Source organism: Vulpes lagopus, chromosome 6 (assembly GCF_018345385.1).
Source record: "Vulpes lagopus strain Blue_001 chromosome 6, ASM1834538v1, whole genome shotgun sequence".
Classification (NCBI taxonomy): Eukaryota; Metazoa; Chordata; class Mammalia; order Carnivora; family Canidae; genus Vulpes; species Vulpes lagopus.
The window spans coordinates 105997194-106018050 of record NC_054829.1 but is presented as its reverse complement, the minus strand read 5'-3'; the positions used below and the strand labels follow the sequence as shown (position 1 = coordinate 106018050).

Here is a 20857-nt window from a genome sequence, read left to right as displayed (position 1 = left end):
TCCATGCACCGGGAGCCCGACGTGGGATTCGATCCCGGGTCTCCAGGATCGCGCCCCGGGCCAAAGGCAGGCGCCAAACCGCTGTGCCACCCAGGGATCCCCTATCAATCATCTTTTAACCAAAAACCTTTTCAAAAGAGAGCCAATTCTATAAAAATAAGAATATTGTAGGAAATGTTATTTAAAAATGATAGGATGCATATAGAAACAATAAAGCTAGAAAAATTTGCTCAATTAAAATAAAAAACTGCAGATTTTAAATGTCAACTATTTAACAATGGTTATTTAAGACAACAAATGCATGAGTTTATAAATGCATTCAACATTCAACAATTTTTTTTTTTTTATTGAGTGACTATTACGTGCCAGGCAAAATGCATCTACCTGCTAAAGATACATCAAAGAACAAGCATCCAGCTATCAATATACATAAAGTTTCAGTTAAACAAGATAAGAAGTTCTACAGATCTGCTATATACTACTGTACTTATAGTTACCAATACTGTATTGTACACAAAAACTGGTTAAGAGAGTAGATCACATGCTGTGTTCTTGCCACAATAAAAATAAATTTCAGACAAACAAAATAGGAAAAAGAGAACAAATACACAAACCTCCCTGATTAATTCTAGTGGCAAACATACGGAAATACATATACAGAAAAATGTTAATTAAAAATGAAGAATACATAATATGCAGAGATTATACTGCTATGTAATGTACACATGTGCATCAACTAATGTGATTTAGAAGCAATGTGTTTAATAGTCGTTCAATTATTTTTGTTAAATAATAGAGGCTAATAATTGCATTGCAATTTTAAAAGTGTGAAATGCTAAAAATGTTTTCCATCTAGCTAGGAATATCCAACAACTCATTTCAGTAATATACTTATTGAAGGCTATTATTATTATTAATTTATTTTAACATTAAAATAGTAGCTACTTCTAGTCTAGTGGAGGGCCCACACCAGTTACCAGGTCATTGAATGCCATGATTGGGAGAAACAGAATGGGTCTCAAGTGCCTGTGCATCAAAGGAAATGAATAGTTAAGCTCATATAAAGGAAATAAACACTCACTACAGTAGCCATCCCACAAATAGAAGAACTAGAAGCTACACTTAAGGAATTGAGGGTGTAATAAGACAATAATCTATGTCTACAACAGATCATATTTAAAATAAAACTAAACCATGGGGGAGAAGCAACAAAATATTTTAATACTATGTACTTTTCTCTCATTTCAGTTTCTTCCAGAAGCCAGCGGGTTTTGAGATACATCCATTGGTAAAATACTCGTCCCGGGCATTGCTTGATGAGTCTGACATTTGAACATGGCAAATATTGCCTTCCGAAATCTACAGTAAGAAAGGGGAAATCTGGCATTATCCTATAATGACTTGGAACTTTTAAAGCATTTTCAAACATGGCTAAGATGCCTCTATTGCTAATTGACATCTCCAAATAAATTTTTGCTTCCGACTTTAACATCTTCTGTTAATGATATTCATAAATGGGGTGCCTGGGTGGCTCAGTTGGTTGAGCATCTAACTTCAGCTCAGGCCCTGATCCCAGGGTCCTGGGATGGAGCCCTGTATCAGGCTCCTTGCTCAGTGTAGAGCCTGCTTCTCCCTCTGTCCCTCCCTCTGTCCCTTCCCCAGACAGAAGCGTACCCACTTGCTCACTTTCTCTGTCTCAAATAAATAAAATCTTTTTAAAAAGTATATTCATAAATGTATAAAGTATAAGGTATAAAGACCAAATTTGCACCATTGATTATAAACATTGAAGATATTTAATAAAAATCAATAATTATGTGTATTGAGGATGACACTTTGTTTTTGTTGTTTTTTTAAAGATTTATTTATTGATTTATTCATGAGAGACACAGAGAGAGACAAGCAGAGACACAGGCAGAAGGAGAAGCAGGCTCCTTGCAGGGAGCCCAATGTGAGACTCGATCCTGGGTCCCAGGATTACTCCCTGAGCCGAAAGCAGATGCTCAACCACACCCAGGCATCCGGAGGATGATACTTTGAATGTCAGTCACAATTTACTTGAACTGAGAATGTGTATTTTACACATTTGCTCTTCTGAGCAAATGCCAGTTGAAATTAAGGGGAGTTTGAAAATAATCTTTCCAAAAGAACTACAAATAGACTCTGAATTTAAAATATGTTCTTTAGTCTTCTTATGTGGTCTGTTTGGTCTTGACAGTGTTTATGTTTTTTTGTATACCTGTAGCTAACGCGGCTCTCCCAAACATGTGCATAAACACGAAAGTTTGCATTTCAGTATCAAATTACCTGGCCTCTACTGAGATTTTTCTGATCAAATATTTAAGGTCAATAAATTGGTTATTCCATCTTTCAGCAGTAACAGGAAATAAAGTAATCTAGGCTTCACTGAGGAGACAGAAAAGAAATCTTTGTTGAGTTCCAACAAAGGGAGAAGGAAGGATTCTTTATTATCTTCAATGACTATCCACTCCTGAAGCCCTTTTATTTTGGAACTGAGTTTTTCCCTTGCATTTGAATAACTTCTTTTTAATAAATATGCAACTATGCCACCCACTTAAGGAGCATAACATTGCCTTCCTCACCTTGTCCATTTTCTGATAATAGAACCACTCTTTTCTTTGTAAAATCAATTCCATGTATTGGGAGTGGGGGGTAATCATGAGAATTAAACTGAGCCCACCAACCACCGTCCAGCAGCTTTTCTGCTGGAGAGTCATCTGAATTGAAACTCAAATTTGGGGATGCTTAGCTTATGGTAGAACGTGGGTCTTGGGTTGCTGTAATCATCTTGCCTCCATGTGGGAAGAGGCTGTCACTGGAGCTCTAGGTATTTAAGGGCCTGGACACATATTGCATGAGCCAAATAATTCTTACACTAGTTTCAAGTGAGTTTCTGTCACTTGCCTCCTCAAAAATCTTTTTAAAATTCTTTCTATATCCATTTTCTTAAATTTAAAAGCATTTTAAACACTACTTACTTTTTATTAGCAACCACGTAAATACAGGGATTGTAGAATGTAGAAGATTTTGCAAATAGTGGAGCTATGATGGCCATTGAGGGAGGAATCTTCTTTGGGTCACCGAAAGAAGCCCATAAGCACACAATGGAATAAGGGGACCAGGCCACCAGAAACATAAATATCATTATCACGGACATCTGTAAGATAAATCAATGTTTGGCAAACCCAATATCTAAAATATTGAAATAGCTAATATATATATATATATTAAAGATTTTATTTATTTCTGAGAGACACAGGGAGAGAGAGGCAGAGATATAGGCAGAGGGAGAAGTAGACTCCCTGTGGGGAGCCCAGTGTGGGTGGGACTCAATCCCAGGATCCCAGGATCACGACCTGAGCCAAAGGCAGATGCTCAACCACTGAACCACCAGGTGCCCAAAATAGCTAATATATTTAAAATAGTATGAAAAATTATCTAGAGTGGACTTTGAATAAATTTATGTTGATGATGACATAGAGGAAAAACTGAATTTTTCCAAACCTTGTTGTACTTTGCCTGTGTGACTCAGTCTCTATGATAACAAGGGCTTGTTAAATGGATAGAATGTTATACAAATGTAAAGAATGTCCTCTTTCTTTTGGTGTGCTAGAGAGGAATACTAAAGCTGGCTTTGATGAGAGGCAGATGAAAACCCGCTCCTAACCCATTTCTAATAATTGTGCTATGGACTGCTGGCACTGTGCTTTTTGCCCTCACTGTCATTATCTGCTAATCTAAAATATAACTTTCTAACCTTCTAAATTCAACCTGGAAAAAAACAAAATTCTATATTGAGTTCATTGAATTCTGAACAGATGATTTGAGCTCAATATATATGCACAGTATAGATAGTTTTGTAAAGAGGTTCCCCCTTGCAGCTTGTTTAAATAAAAAATTATAATTTTTATATTGTTCTTTATTGATTATCCACTAAAATGATGGAAAAGAGGTTTAAAAAGATAAATACCCAGGGGCGCCTGTGTGGCTCAGTCAGTGAAGCATCTGCCTTCTGTGCAGGTCATGATCTGGGGATCTTGGGATGGAGCCCCACATTGGGCTCCCTGCTCAGCTGGGAGTCTGCTTTTTCCTCTCCCTCTACTCCACTCCACTCATGAGTGAAGAATGCTTTACTCATTCTCTCTCTAAAGTAAATAAATAAAATCTTAAAAATAAAAAAAGATAAAAACCCACAAGGATTGAGAATCACAGATTAGACAATAGCTTTATAAAAACTAAAACTTATTAATCATTGGACAAGCAGCAAATTACTTATCAGACACAAGAATAATTTTAAAATAAATAAAAAATTTTAAAAAGAGCCAGCGGCAGGGGAAAACTAAATACAGACTAATCCATTCCACAACAGTACATAAAGTCCCTGGAATTGAAGGTAACAAGCTGGCTCTGAATGTAGAGATATAGCAGAACTCATTGAAATCCGCAAAAAGAAGCAACTAGATTTCTGAATCCCCTCACCACTCACCACTCAAACAGGCAATTCCCCTTCCTCTCTCCAGAAGAATCCAGAGATTCAGAGTAAGAGGCAAGAAACTAGGAGGCACCAGGCTCAGCTGAGAGCTGGAGCAGTGTACTGAAAGAGAGGTGCTGCATGCTGCCCCCTCCCTGCTCTGAGCCATGAGAGTACAGGTGACAGACTTATGCTTCCCTCTTAGGAACAAAAAAGAATCTTCTTGGAAATTGACCAGCCCAGAAGAAAATACATTCAGACACAGAGCATCAGAAATTCCCCCAAAGGAACATCCCAGTGAATGTGAATGCTCAGAGCTTACAATCAGCATTTTAGTGCATCACTCTTAAATATGCATGCAAGAGACAGTCATTGACCACCACACATTGAGGAAACAAACTGACAGGCAGAGACAAAAATGGTTCAGGAGCACACGCACTCACACACACACACACACACACACACACACACACACTGGAATATTACTTAGCCATTAAAATGAAATCTTGCCATTTGTAACAATGTGGATGGACCTAGAGTATATTATGTTAAGTGAAATAAGTCAGACAGAGAAAGATAAATACTATATGATTTCATTTATATGTGGAATCTAAGAAACAAAACAAATGAACAAACAAAAAACAGAAATAGACTCATAAATACAGAGAACTGGTGATTGCCAGAGGAGAGAAATATAGGGGGATGGGCAAAATAGGTAAAGGAGATAAGGTACAAACTTCCAGTTATAAAATAAGTTAGTCATAGGGATGAGAAGTACAGCATAGGGAATATAGTCAATAATGTAGTAACATTGTATGGTGACAGGCAGGAGCTATAACTATTGTGGAGAACATTGTATAATGTAGAGAATCATCAAATCACTATGTTGTACACTTGAAAATAATATAACATTGTATGTCAACTATACTTCAAAAATATGTTTTTAAAAAAAAGATACCCAAAAAATTGGTACAGAAATTCAGGGGAAACAAAAAATATGTGATGAACAGAGAAAAATGTAAGTATGTACATAATACCATCACAGAAATGAGAGAAGATATATATCCATAAAAGAAAAGGAGGCTACTGGAAAGGAGTAGAGGGTGTAAAATAACTCTTTTTATCTATTAAAACCATTTTTATCCTTTACCTTAGCTGAAAAAGAAAGGGCAGAATTTTCAAAATGCACTAGAAAGGTAGGATGATGTGGTTAGCCAAGATTAGGGTATGAAATGTGTCATGCAAGTGCAGGGTCAGATGCTGTGTTTATTTAAAATTTTATATTTTGTTCAATATGGGTTTTTTAATTAATTTTTAAATTTAAATTCAATTAATTAGCATATAGGGTATTACTAGTTTCGGAGATAGAGTTCAATGATTCATCAGTGCATATAACACCCAGTGCTCATTACATAACATGCCGTCCTTAATGCCCATCACCCAGTTGCCCCATCCCCCCACCGACCTCCCTTTCATCAACCCTCAGTTCATTTTCTATAGTTAAGAGTCTCTTATGGTTTGTCTCCCTTTCTGATGTGACATTAATTCTTATTTTTAAAAAATACTACATTACCTACTTTTTTTTGGATTGTTGAGTTTTTTGGTGCCTGCTTAAATTTCACACCCAAGGCTTGAGCCTCACTTTTCTAACCCAATTTCAGACCAGATATGGTTGAGAAAATCTTGCAGAAAGTAGAAACAATAAACAAACAAAGTCCAAGACAGGGTCAACATAGGAGAGAAAATTAAGAAAATTAGAAGATATATCCAGAAGATTCAATACCAAAAAAAAAAAAAAAAGACTTCCAGAAAGAGAATAGAGAAAACAAAACATAGAAAGGAAATCACCAGAGAAATAATACAAGAAATCTCCCAGAAGGGGAAGACTTGAGTCCTCATATTGAAAGCACTCACCACATACCCAGTACATGGGTGAATAAAGAGCTCCTTTAAGGCACATCAGCATGAAACACAGAAATGATCCTTCAAGCTTCCAGAGAGAACATAGAACACTACAAAGGGTCGGTTACTGGAATGCTGTCAGCCTTCACAATAGCAACCCTGGAAGCTAGGAGACTATAGAGCAATGCCTTCAAAACTCTGAAAATCATTTTTCTGGGCAGCCCAGGTGGCTCAGCGGTCTAGCGCCACCTTCAGTCCAGGGCCTGATCCAGAGACCTGGGATCGAGTCCCAATTCAGGCTCCCTGCACGGAGCCTACTTCTCCCTCTGCCTGTGTCTCTGCCTCTCTCTCTCTGTGTCTCTCATGAATAGATAAATGAAATTTTTTTAAAGTCATTTTTCTTTGTTTTAAGATTTTATTTACTTATTCATGAGAGACACACACACACAGAGAGAGAGAGAGAGAGGCAGAGACACAGGCAGAGGGAGAAGACAGCTCCATGCAGGTAGCCTGATGTGGGACTTGATCCCGGGTTTCCAGGATCATTCCCTGAGCTGAAGGAAGATGCTTAACCGCTGAGCTACCCAGGCATCCTTGAAAATCATTTTTCTATTTAAAATTCCATGTGAGGCTAACAGTCAAATATGGTCATAGAAGTAAGATATGGCAATAAAATCTTTAATAATTTACCTCCCTATAACCTTCTCAGAAATCTACTTGAGAATGTGTTCCAACAAATGAGAGCAAGTAACCAAGAAAAAGGAAGATACACAAGCCAGAAAATGGGCAATCCACCTCAGAAGAGAGGCCAAAGGCATTCCCAGCTGTTGATAAGATCTGAGGATGCTGGCAGTGGTCTTAGAGAAGGGCCAGGGCAGAGCAAGATGCTTGAGAGCTCCAAGAGGGAGTTCCAAATAAAGGATGAAGTCAGTTAGTTTCTGATGCATTTGAAACACTGAGAGAAGATTGGTGCCTCTGGTGGGGAGTTTAGAGATGAATTCATGACAAGTACACAGAATAGTAAGCAAACAAAACTATGGGGAGTGCGGAGGACAGAGGGTAGCAGAAGAGAGGACTGAGAGAAGGAGGAAGAGAATGAAAGACATGAATGAATTATTAGCCCCAAAAGAAAAAAAACTGATTAAAAAATACAAATCACAGAACCCTACAGAGATCTGTAGTAAACAGAATTTAGGTAGTTATGATAATGTCAACAATGTAACCAAATAGTAATGCAGACTATTTAATGTCTTGTCTACTTAATGCAGACAAGAAGAGGAGAAGAAAGGTCAGGGTGGAGGAGTAGGAAAGATAGTGTAAGAGAAATATACTCCCATTGTCTATAGTAGGAAATCAAGAGTAATAGCAAACAAAAAATACCCAAAACAGCAAACACATCATTTAGAAATATGGAGACAAAAAAATTAAAAATTAAAAAATAAAATAAATTTTAAAAATATGGAGACAAACACAAGAAAAAGAGCCAGAGAGTAAGCATCAGGTGCTGGGGAGAGGTGATTGTAATATGGACCACATAGACGTAAAAGCTCCATTACAAAAACATTTTAAGAATTTTAATGTCTTACCTTTGTTACATCTACCTGGTCTGACCAATTTCTGTTGAGATACTCAGTGCAGTTACTAGTAGTGTGGCATTTAATGGATCGAGTGACATGGTAATAGCAGTAAAACATCACTGTCAAGGGCACAATAAAATTTACTGCAATAACTGCCATCGTGAAAGAAACAAAAAATCTGAAAATAAGAAAAGGGAATCATTAAATCTCTATTTGTTTCATGTGCTGAATAAGGAAAAGGAAACAGGGCAATTACTAAAAATAATACTGGCACTGCTCAACAGTCACTATATTATTAAGTAGGTTGGAAAGAATATTTAACTAGTTCATTTAGGCTAGGGGTTGGCAAACTATGGCCCATGGGCCACACCCAGTCTATCATCTGTCTTTGTAAATTAAATTTTATTGGAACTACATTCTTTTACATACTGTCTATGGCTGCTTTCACAGGCAGGGATGAATCATTATAACAGAGACAGTCTTGTCTGTAAAGCCTGAAATATTTACTTATTGACCCTCTACAGAAAGTTTAAGATTTAGATTTAGTTTGAGAGAAATTTTCTGTTTTTCTGAGTGATCTTTCATTTTCTTTAACAAAGTTACCCTCTTTTCCCTGGTAAATACAGAAGAGCATCACTAAGGAGCAAGCAAATCCTTACGGTGATTTGCTTTTACTGGGTCATTCCAGCTTTATCACCAGATCATCTTGAAAAGATAGTTGGGAGTCAGCCTGGGCTTTCGGCAAAGCCACATGCTGTCTAGCGATATTAACATTCCGTTTTCCCTTTCAGATTCTACTCCTGAGATGCCAATACCCAATGGGTGCTCTCTACCCACTCTGCTGCCCCAGGAGACAGAGGACAGAAGAGGGTAAGGATGGTAACGGAGCTGGATGGCCTTTACTTGCAAACAAGCATAATTCAATGCTAGAATTGCATCATCACTACCAAGGAAGCACTTTGCCACATTCTGTAAGGAAGCATTTGCTCTGAGCTTAAATTTGAAATGACGAAAAAATGTCTACATTAGAAACAGTTGATTATGAAGTGAAAATGTGTCTCTTACGCATCATTTTTCCGCCAGTTTATGGTACAAGTAGCCCCAGTAGGATCCGGGGCATAACTAGCCCACCCTATAATAGGCATCAAAGCCCAAAAGAGACCATTGAGCCAGGCCCCCAGAATCATGCTGATGTAAGTGTTGGTGGTCATTCTTCTTCCTATTAACAAACAGATGAAATATTAGCATCATTTGCCACTGATGAAATTCATATCTTCACCTTGTTTTAACTGATTACTTAACATTGCTATGAAGTAGATTCTTTGCAAAGCACTTCAGTTCACTCAGAGCCTATCTACCTGAATTCATATTTAGGGGGAAAAAAGGCATTTAAGCTGGCACCTGAATGATAAAAAGGATCAGTCAGAGGATAAGCAGGGAGAAACACGCTCCAAGCACAGGGAAATAGCATTTACAAAGATCCCTGAAATGGGAAAAGCCTAGGCCAGTACCCCATAGGGTGTCCTTGCAAAAGCTGGAAAGATAGCCAAGGGCCAGACCACACAGAGCCTCGGAGGTTGTGCTGTGAAATTTGGATTTTATTCTAAGTATCATAGGAAATCATTGAAATTTTTGAACAAGGACTGTCAGAGAAATAACTGACCATGATTACAACTCATTACATTTATATTTTAAAGTGAATGTGTGTGAGTGGTACTTAAGCAAGAAATGAATTCATTGGGAAAGTTGAGAGAAGTGCTATACCTGTGTCAGGACTACAGATGGTCAGGTATCGATCCATGGCCACAACAGTGAGTAATCCAATACTTGCCATTCCAAAAAATATATTCAATCCGGCATAAATCTAAAATTCAAAATTGGAAAGAATACACCATTCTATACACCCTCCCAAGAGACATTTACATTTTTATTCCATGGCCAGAATACATTTTAAATACATTGAATGTTTTTTATTTTAATAATTTTAGAATAAATTTTCTATTGTCATATTGTAACTGGCTTACTAAAGACATCTGTGGAAAGTGTTTTAGGTCTTCATTAATTAAAATAAACTTTTAAAATTTTAAGACTTAAAGTAAAACTTCTATACAACATACTCTATAAACATAATGCAAAAACAAACCATAAATTAAGTGCAGTGCATATAACCAACAAAATATTAGTGTTCACAAGATAAACAATTCAACAAAAAGAAAAGACAAACAAAAATGAGCTATTCATACAAGAGGAAACCTGAATGTTTATGATATAAGATATAAACCACAATACATATTCAAAGAAGTGCAAATTATAAGTACCATTTCACACCCACCAAAGTGATAAAAAAATTAAAAGTCTGGCAACTCCAAGCAGTGGAGAGAATGTGGAATAATCAAAGTTCCCATAATTGGCATACCCATTTTGGAGAGCAAATTTGGCCATATCTGATGAAGTTGAAGATGAATATGCTCTACAACCCAACCATCTTTCTCATAAACAAGATGTTTAAAGAACCTCTTATGTATTGTAGAGACAAAAGAATGCTTACTTGAAGCCTTGTTTGTGACAGAAAATAATTGAGAATAAATGCTTAATAACAGGAAAATAAATACACTGGGGTATGTTCATAAAATGGAATATCGTGTAGTAATTTTAAAAAGTGACTTACAGCTACATCCATCAACAAGGATAAACATCAAAAACATACTATCATATAAGATTGCATCACATAAACAATGTATTATTTATACAGAACTTAAAACATTTTTCTGGATGTTTTCTGGATGTTTAGTTTATTTGCAGGTAAATATGTACCAAGATAGAAAAACACTCATGGAAGAAAAGGAAGTAAGATTGGGGATGGCATGCAATGCATGGCCTTTAATAGTATTTTTCAGGTTTTAGATCTTTATTTTTTTTTAAGATTTTATTTATTTAACTGAGAAAGAGAGTGTGTGCACACTAGCAGGGTGGGTAAGAATCTCAAGCAGACTCTGCACTGAGCATACAGAGCCAACATAGGGCTCCATCTCACGACCCTGAGACCATGATCTGAGCCAAAACCAAGAATAAGTCCCTTACCTGACTGAGCCACGCAGGTGCCCCTCAAGTATTTTATCTTTAAAAAGCAAAACAACTTGAAGCACATATTGCAAAACATTAAGATTTGACAAAACCAGGTGGTATATATGTGAGTATCCATTACTCTATTACTCTCATTTTATTCTCTATAATTTTATACCTTAAAATAGTAAACTTTTTAAAAATCAAGCAAAAGCCATGGCCTACTATCCTAATACAAATTAATATATTTCCTTGTCAGTAAAAATAATAATGGATATAATTAATAGCAATTCCATTGGAGGACTTTCCATTGGGGGAAAAACTGGTAAACTCACTACATTACTTGGATATTATGATACTGTCATTAAATAGTTCATTGTTTCAAATGAAAACAGGATATTTCTTTTTGAATTTGCAATATGCAAGTTTTTTGAATATGCAAATTTTTACTTTTCTTCTCTGGTTAAATGCTAATTTTTTTGTTTTGGGGGAAATTTTTTGTTTTGTCAGGGAAATTTTGAAAATATAATGAATGCTACCAATGTCATTTCTCTTATTAAAGAATATATTTCCCAGTCACTTCTGAAGCTATTTTCAGTAAGAGCAGTCTATCTATTATCCTACATTGTCTTGTTTGATTGAAACCCTTGGGATGTTTTTGTATTTTTGTATTTTTAAAAAAAGATTTTATTTATTTATTCCTGAGAGACACAGAGAGAAGCAGACATAGGAGGGAGAAGCAGGCTCCGATCCCCAGACCGGAATCACACCCTGAGCCAAAGGTAGACGCTCAACCACTGAGCCACCCAGGCGTCCCAGGATATTTTTTTTTTTTTAGACGTTTAAATTTATATCTCTTTAATATTTTATTTTGCTTTCATTCCAATGTCTCCGATACCTGGCATCCTGCATATCCAAATTTCCAACTTCCATACAGATCTGAAGCTGCCGACATGGGATATCCGATGCTACTGACTCCTATATCAGTAACAGCCAGGTTAATGATAATTGCGTTTGTGGGTGTCCGAAGTTCCTTATACTTAATGAAGATGCCCAGAACTATTAGGTTGCTGAAAATACTTATTATACCTGAGAACATATACAAAAATTAAAATCACTTTGATTTGAATGTTTAAAAGTAGTATTCAAAATTAAATATTTAAGTCCCTTCAAAAACATAGCAAGTCCATTTTAGTTCATTTATTTGATGAGCTCCAACTGTTCTTAAAACTGGTTGTAATATCTTCCCAGCCCTTCTTGTGAAACGGAAACAATAAAATTAAAACAAAAAATCTATCGATTGCATATAGAGCACTGAAGGCTGGTTTTAATACCCTGTCAATCACCCTGCTCTTGAAATCCCTCCCCTATCTTTCATGATACCACCTCTGCTGATTTTTAAGATATATGTATGACCATACCATCTCTTTTGGCAGTCTAACTTCCTCTTCCTCCTTCCTGAGGCCTGAGGCTTTTCTTTCTCTATTGTTTGCTTTCTCAAGCCTTAAGCTATCACTCTATCCTAACAGCTCTTCTGTCACTTTCCAGCCCTGACTCATGCTCCAGTTCCATATCCCTTCTCATTAAACTCATTGCCATTGAACATTACTAGGGATCTACCACGTGTAAGATCATATGACTGTTCCAGTATTTTTGGAAATTCAACAGCTTCAAACCTGAGTTCATCATGCAACACACACACACACACACACACACACACACACACACACACAGACCCCTTATAGAATGCACACTGCAAGGTTTGACTACTCAGAAAGGGAGGCAGACTGGCTTTAGGTACATTGAGAAGCCTCACACATGACACCTCCAAGTTTCCACAGTCTGGGATCTGACTCGTAGCATTGCAGGGCCAGAAACTCATTGTTGTCAATGCCCTGGGATGGGATGGACTCAAGTAGACAGATGATTGAATTTCATAATTAGAATGGTAGTATATTTATATACAATGAGTAGTACTGTTGAATGGACCAGACACTCATGTTAGCCCAATTAACAACCTCTACATGCTGCGAAGGATGCATAAATTTCCCATAAGCTAGTTGTGGGTCACACTAGGTCCTAACAGTGGGGATGAGGAATGAATAGATTTTGGCTTACAGGCTAGAGCCATTATCAGATTCCTGGGGGCTAAAGGAGGGGTAAGCCACAAGAGAAGAGTTGTATTTGAAGTGTACTATTGGTGAGCAGCCCCCAGCAATTGTAGAGAGGGAGGATTTCCAAACACCAACACCCAAAAGTAGCAACTGACGAAGAACTTCTATTACATCTTGGGGCCTCAGTCAAAACTTTCTTTTAGGATCCTGTGACACTAGTCTTCCAGGTTCCTATTCTTTTCCCTTCATACTGCTGGCAGAGTAAGCTGGCTTTAACATAGAATTAGCCATCTTTCTTCTCAGAACTCCAATACTCTCCATTGGCTGTGGAATAAAAGCCCCCATGTCCCAACTTGATATTCCAGGTTTTGCCTCAATCTGTTTTCACCTTCTCTAAGCAAATTACCACATTTGCCAAACAAGCCCTCTACTCTAGTTATTTATCACATAACACAAGCTTGTTGTAAATTTTGACTCTTATTTTTCCCACTTGAAACACTCTCTTCCTGTATCTATTCAAATGCTACCTATCCTTCAAAGTTCTATTCAAGCCCAGCTCTGCCCTAGAGCCTTCCCCTACCCACAGTATTCTCTCTTCTCTAAATTTCCAAAGTGCTTGCTTATATTATACATAATTCATCTCATGTGATGCTACATTTAACTCTTAGGTATTCCTAGTTTTCTCATCTAGATTTCAGGTTCCTAATGACTTCTGTGTTCTATGAGTATGTGGCAGTTAACAAATTTACTTAATAAACAGAGCACAATTAAAACTCATATTGTTTAAGTTCTATTATTCTTGCAAAGTATAAGTAAGGCACAATGATAGCAAATTCAGTGATTCTCTCTCTTTTTTTAAATTTTTTCTTAAGGTTTTATTTTTAAGTAATCTCTACATCCAACATGGATAGATGGAAACATGCTCTACTGATTAAGCCAGTCAGGTGCCCTTTTGGCTCTATTTATAGTGTCAAGTATTGTAGCATGCATCCAAAAAGCTTAATGAATTGAATCTTTCTAAGCTAAGTACAAATTTGATGATTTTAAAAGTCATATAAAACATAATGCAGAAGTTGTTGCCTACCAGTACACAACCAGAATAAAGTAATTGTATTTTGGAGGAGGTCTTAGATATAATGGGGGGTATGAGGTAAACAATTTGGCCCTTTTCTCTATCCATTCAGCCACTATCTCAAGCTCTCTGCTCTATTTCCCTGACTGCAGGTATTTTCTTAGTAGACAATAGATCATTTAATAGTTATGTCTAAATTAAGGTAATTTTCTCTTGGGTTCTGTAGCTTTCTTATAATCTCTTGGTAGATACTACTTAATCTATACCCTGGCCTTTCTCCATCTCTACCTTATTAGATATGTGCATTGTCCAAATTTCTTAGACCCCCTTTTGTTTAACATTGAACACATAGTCTGTGATTTCATACATTTCCAAGCCTATATGCTACTCCTTTCCAGATTGATCTCATAAAATTCAAATCCACACATGCAGCTTTTTACTGGGCATTTCTCACACTGAACCCAGAGACTTTTTTTCCTCAAATTTGTTCTTTCCCAAGTGTACTCCTCTCTTGATGAATAGCTTCCCCATCTAAGTAGGAACCCCCAAACAGAAAACTTGTCATCTTTAACACTTCCTTTCCTTCTCCCTCAATTGCCACATACAACTAACAATTCTAACTTCTGACACTTGAATGTGTCTACTTCTATCCCAATTGCCACTTCTTCCTCTTCAGGATCTTTCTTAATCATACAACAGCTTGTATGTGGTCTCTTAGCTATTATTATAGTGTATTTCTAAGACGCAAATGGAATCATGTCATTCAGTGATTCCTCATCATTTAGGTGATTCTTCATTACCTGGTCCACAGCCTCCTCTGCAGCCTATTATCTCTTACACTTCACTTTACAATTCATCCATAATGAACTTATTTTAGATCCTCAATATACCATGTCCTCCTGCCTCCCAGCCTTACCTGGAGAAAGGGAGAGTGCTCAAGCTGGTAAAAGTTTGTAAGCTAAAATCTAAGAAACATACTAAATTGAAAATTAAATTTTAAACAAAACAAAACTAAACTAATAAACTCTTGGTAAAGATAACATATGAAAAAAATGCTTTAACTAAATTCTTCTCCGCAAAGCTTTGGTTTTGATTTGGAAATATAAGTGGGTTTTGTTAAAAGGGGAAAACTAGGAGACCTGAAGAACAATAAATCTTTCAACAGAAGCATGAAGAGGTTAGATATGCTCCCTTCAGTTTATCTTCCAAAAACCAAAAACACAACACACCCTCAAGGTATATTCCTCAAATAATAAATAAATAAATAAATAAATAAATAAATAATTAATTAAAAAGGTATATTCCTCAGTAAAACTGGCCCTTGAGGTTACATGAGTGCTCTAGAATCAAAATGCCTGGGTTCAAATCCTGATGTAGATATTAGTAGATGTGTGTTGGGTAAGTTACTTAAACTCTTCATCTATATAAATGGGGAAGATAAAACTAACTTAAAAGGATAAGGATGAATTATCCTGTATGTGTAAGTATTTAGAACAGTGCAAGTATTCAAATAACAGTAGCACTAGTAGTGGCAGTGGTAGTGGTAGTGGTGATGACCATCATCATAGTAGTGGTAGTAAAATTCCTACTGTTGTTACTGCTATAGCATAAGAACCTGGAACAATTTCTTAACAAGAAATTTTCTTTGCATGTTACTTTTGTAAACAGATTTTAAAAAGACAGTTTTTCTTGTTCATCTACAAAAAACTAGCTAAATCAAAAGTTTGTATACAAAGTATTTCTATGTAGTTGTAAAGATTTTCTCTTTAATTAGCATATTGTTTTCTAATATTGTTGCAACAACAAACATCGAAAGGAAAACAGAACTTGTCCAGTATTTATCATACAGAGGTATTCAAATGAACAAGTTAGCATATCCCTGAAATTTACAAAAATTAACTGAAGATCCACAATTTCTAGCACAGAAGTAATTGTGAACTATAGGGAAACTAAGCAACTATAAAGAATAAACTCATACTTTTCACTCCACTTTTGAATATATTTGAGAATTTTCATAAGCCAATCCACAAAATGGCAATAACCCAATATAAGAGTTACTTCTAAAACTTATTACTGAGCATAAAGTTGGAAATGAAGGGACTGCACAATATAAAATGTATACAATTCAACCTATATGCTAAAAAGATGGACAACTTCTATTTCATTTCCTCCACCCTTTTATATAGTAAACATGCCTTTATCTTAAACCTTAGTATACATCAATGAGTGCATACAGGTGGGCAGAAAGAAACAAGTATGCATCCAACACCTACTGTATGTGTCATTTAGGTCATTTAATTTTACTCTTCTCAACAATCTTGACAGTTACCTTATTCTTATCCTGTTTTCAGATAAGAAAATGGAAGAAAAAGCTGAAGGAAGTTGCTCATTGTTGCAAAGATACTAAAAGATGAAATTCAAAGCTCAAAAGTTTCCCAATACAGCATTCTGGGAATGAGCTGAATTTTCAAACTGTCCTCAGTGACAATAATCTGCTACCTCTTTTTGCAACTTTTTCTTTCTAAGACCTTTCCATCCTAATTAGATTCCACCACCAAGACAAGACTATGAACAGTATGTATGAGAATAGTAAATGGCATATATATTTTTGCCATGGTACACATTCTTCACCAATAAAAACTTAACATAATAACGAAATATATGGATGATCATAAAAGAATTATTTTCTAGAAAACTTTTCTCAGTCCCACTTCACTACTGTTACACAAGATACAAAATAACTTGTGGCATTAACCATCATTAACAATGCCTTCATTTATCCTTTCACCTACTTTCTCTTTGCTACACATCGACCAAATAGGGCAAGTATTATTATCCCTATTTACCACATGAGCACCCCAACTGAGACAAAATAACTGACTTGTTGGTCAACAATATGGAACCTGAAACATCTCTGAATCCATGCTTTTCCTCCTGCCTTAAGCTGAAAACCCCTTTCCTTCACCCATTCAAAAGCAAAATAATGGTTAATGGAGTAAACATCCATACCTGCTGTGATCAAGTAAGCTGCAACAATATTGTGTTCAGTCTGTGAAAAGACGGAGCCATCTTCATTTTTAGAGTCTGTACTGTTGTCTAAATTATTCCTTAGCATTTTGGAGGAAGAAATTGAGACAGCCTTCATAATGAGCCTTCAATAATTATGAAATGTTTTAAGAACCAATGAAGGAAGAATTTTCAGAACCAATCAGTTCCACTCAAAGACCTCAAAGAAGGGCCTTTTCATAGATGCAATCTTAACAAATTTAATTGGGCTGGAGAAGAAAGGATTTTAAATCCCAGAACAAGGAAAAAGCTTATTAGCAGAATAAAGAGAAATACCAAGCACCACACATTTTAAACACTTTGGGCATCAGTCTTGTATCTAAGGAGATTATGAAGTGCACACCTCCCATTAAAACAATAAACAAACTCAAAATCAGCAGGAGTTGACTTAACTCATTGTTGCTGGAAATCAGTTCTGAAATTAAAAACCAAACTTGGTCACCTAAAACTTTTCAGATTAAGTTTCCTTTCTGTTGAGCCTTTCAATTTTTTTCATTTGTTTCTTTTCCTTAACAATTTGAATAATCAGACATAAATAAAAAAGTAATCTTTCTATCCTTCCAAATCTCACTGCCCTAAAGGTAGTAATATTTTTTGGCTTAGATCTTCTGTTTTTCTTTGCTTATACAAACACATATTCATACTAGGATTTGAAGTTTCTCTCGTTTTTTTTTTTTTCTTTTAAGCAAAAATGGGGAGATATGCATATAAAATCATTCTGTAACTTTTCTTCCTCAAAGTCCTATCATAAATTCCAGGTCAATAAATTTAAGTCTAACTTATTAGTAGTTTGTATTTCATAGCATGGATATGTATGATCTACTTCACAGTCTAAGTACCTTACTTAATTTACCCTATGCTTTGATATGCACAATTATCAGATAACAATCACAGCATTTATCAGCAAAGAATCTGGATGCAATCATTCATCTTGTAAGGTGCAGGGCAATTCTAATATTCTGGACCATACTATAATAACCCAAAAAGTAGGTTACAGAAATGGGTTATAATATAGCATGAAAATTGTTAGAATAAAATATCCCTACCATCTTTTCCCCTCCATTATTTATGTCATATAATATTACTAAAATCTGATTCTTCTCAAATAGCTATTTTTTCAAAATCAGTAACTTCAGAGAAATGCTACATGTACCAAAGTTAACAGTGTAAGCATATAGCAAAACCACTAGAGGGCTATATATACCCACTTAATTTAATTTAGAACTCCTAGAACGGCATAGCAGGAGAGGACCCAAGATAATCCTTTGCCTCAATTCCTCCACACCATGTACAAAATAAAGCTAAGGGACACCTGTGTGGCTCAGCTGGTTAAGCATCTGCCTTCTGTTCAGGTCGTGGTCTCATCATCCTGAGATGAAGCCCTACTCCCTGCTCAGCAGAGTCTACTTCTCTCTCCCTCTGCCCCTCCCCACTTCTCGTGCTCTCTCCTAATCTGTCAAATAAATAAAATCTTTAAATTTTTAAAAAATAAAATGAAGTTGAACCAGGTTGATCTGCCCTAGATCTTATAACTACCAACACTCAAATTCTTATAAATGTCAAGTAACAATCCAAAGAGTATCTATGTGAGGAAAGTGAATCTCATCAGATTCCAATATCAAAATATTTTCAAATATTAGCTAAAGCAATTACCATAACACCTAAGAGGAATCTCCCTTTAAAAAAAAAAATCTCTGGGTTGTTGGGTTTTAAGTTTTGTTGTTTGCATTCAGTATGTAGAATAAAACAAAAATTATTTTTCTTTGGTTCATAGGTTCATATTCCCTTCCTTTTCTGTAATGGATTGTACTTAATTGTAGCATCCATTTAAATCAGCAACCATTTAAATCTTCCAGAAATAATTATTTCTATTTATAAGAATGAAAGAAAAATAATTCCAAATGCATCTGTTGTAGATAAAATCTTTACAGGTATGAATGTGGTGAGTATTCAAACCACTTGTTCATGTTTCCTTTATGATACAGGAAAAGATATATTGGGATGAGGCTTAGAATACTAAGAAATAGAACTATAAGCATATCCTGTTTACATATAGCTCACAATTCTTTAATCTGATAAACTTCAACTGGCCTGAAGTCAATCCTTTCCTAACTCTTCCCGAATTTCTAACAGTGTCAGGAAATATTGCTTGTATTCCACTAAACTGTTTCATTGCTATGACAACAAGTACATTTTAACATGATGCAAGCAATCAAGATGTTATTCAGTTAACAACTCAAAAGACATTACGTGAATAATCATCAGACTATCTTTTACAATGGAACTCAGTGATATTTACCACACCACAGTACAGAATTCACTGTTAGGCTCCCTAAACATGTGAACTTCATTCAAAACTAAATGCCCCAAAGGAAACTCAGAGGGATGCTGGGTGGCCCAGCGGTTGGTCATCTGCCTTCGGCTCAGGGTGTGATCCCAGGGTTCTGCGATCAAGTCTCACATTGGGCTCCCCATAGGGAGCCTGCTTCTCCTTCTGCCTATATCTCTGCCTCTCTCAATCTCTGTCTCTCAGGAATAAATAAATAACATCTTTTAAGAAAAGAAAAAAAAAAAAAAAGGAAATCCAGAAAACTGTTAAGGAAAAAAAGGGGGAATTAAGATGTGAAAATAAAAGTATAAAGATAACCAATGACCAAAAAATGTAAAAGGGGAAACCTCCAAGTAGTTTGTCTACTGATCTACACATTGTTTCCATCATAACCATCTGAGACTTTTAAATGTCAAAAAAAGCACAGGACAGTTGCACTATTATTTGTTCTGTGGACAATGCCATCATCACCCCTCTAATGTTCACTATGTCTTTTACAAACCAAGAGTAGAAACTCTGGCTTTAATTCTCAACCCAATTTCAACCCAACATTTCTAAAAAATCAAATAGCCTCGTTTCCCAAGTTGAAAAGCACTATTTCTTCCTGTGAAAATTTTTCAACATATTTTCATCATATATATTTATGGCCTACATGCTTATTAATTCTGCTATAATTCCATTAATCAAAAAAAGAGAAGTAAAACCTACATTGCTAATGCAGACAATACTATATGCTCAAGCATTCCAAGAGTTAATCAAGTATTAATTATTAGGTATAGTATGGTAGAAAGGAACAGCTAGAGAAACATCATTCTGAGAATGAATACGTGTGAGAAGAGAAAAAAAAAATCAATGGCAGGGAAATGGTCCCATTATCACAGTATTCTAACTTGCTCTCATAGTTATATCTTGATACTACACTAGCAGTGGGCATCAAAAGTCAATTTAATTTGTAATGTCTCAAAAAAAAAAAATCTGAAACGTCTCTACCCAGGAATCTGAACATATTGCCAGGAATCTGAACAAATTATTTATGATGAATAATATCTTTTTTTTCTTATGATGAATAACATCTTAAACCTTTAGAGTCCCCTTAAAAAAGTAAAATAAGAGTCAGTAAAACTTTCAGAATTCTATGTTGAATGAGAATTAAATGTTTCTCCAGAAATTTCTTGAACTTTAGTTCTTACATGAAAAGAGCTGTTCCAAGTTTAATAGATTCATACCCAACACTAAAATTTG

General features: G+C 35.8%; 1 protein-coding gene across 2 annotated transcripts; it reads right to left on the bottom strand.

Moving 5' to 3' along the window:
• On the bottom strand, positions 1–19774 carry RRH (retinal pigment epithelium-derived rhodopsin homolog). Of its 2 annotated transcripts, XR_005988520.1 has the most exons (7): positions 11933–19774; positions 9736–9835; positions 9037–9190; positions 7981–8149; positions 3000–3178; positions 2308–2406; positions 1240–1359 (listed from the first exon to the last, which is right to left on the bottom strand). XR_005988520.1 is itself a non-coding variant. In XM_041759738.1 (6 exons), the coding sequence occupies exons 1-6, from the start codon at positions 12131–12133 to the stop codon at positions 1245–1247; spliced, it is 918 nt and encodes a 305-aa protein (XP_041615672.1). In that variant the 5' UTR covers positions 12134–19774; the 3' UTR covers positions 1–1244. The 2 variants fall into 2 exon arrangements, 1 of the variants encoding a protein (XP_041615672.1); XM_041759738.1 differs by lacking the exon at positions 2308–2406 and having other exon boundaries at positions 1–1359.
• Between the last annotated feature and the right edge of the window lie 1083 nt (positions 19775–20857).

Coding starts and splice junctions, on each gene's coding strand:
- RRH (XM_041759738.1), bottom strand. CDS start 12,133: ATGTTCTCAGGTATAATAAGTATTTTCAGCAACCTAATAGTTCTGGGC. Junction 9,191..9,735: donor CATCTGTAGTCCTGACACAG/GTATAGCACTTC, acceptor GTTTGTTAATAG/GAAGAAGAATGACCACCAAC. Junction 3,179..7,980: donor ACCAGGTAGATGTAACAAAG/GTAAGACATTAA, acceptor TTTATCTTACAG/ATGTCCGTGATAATGATATT.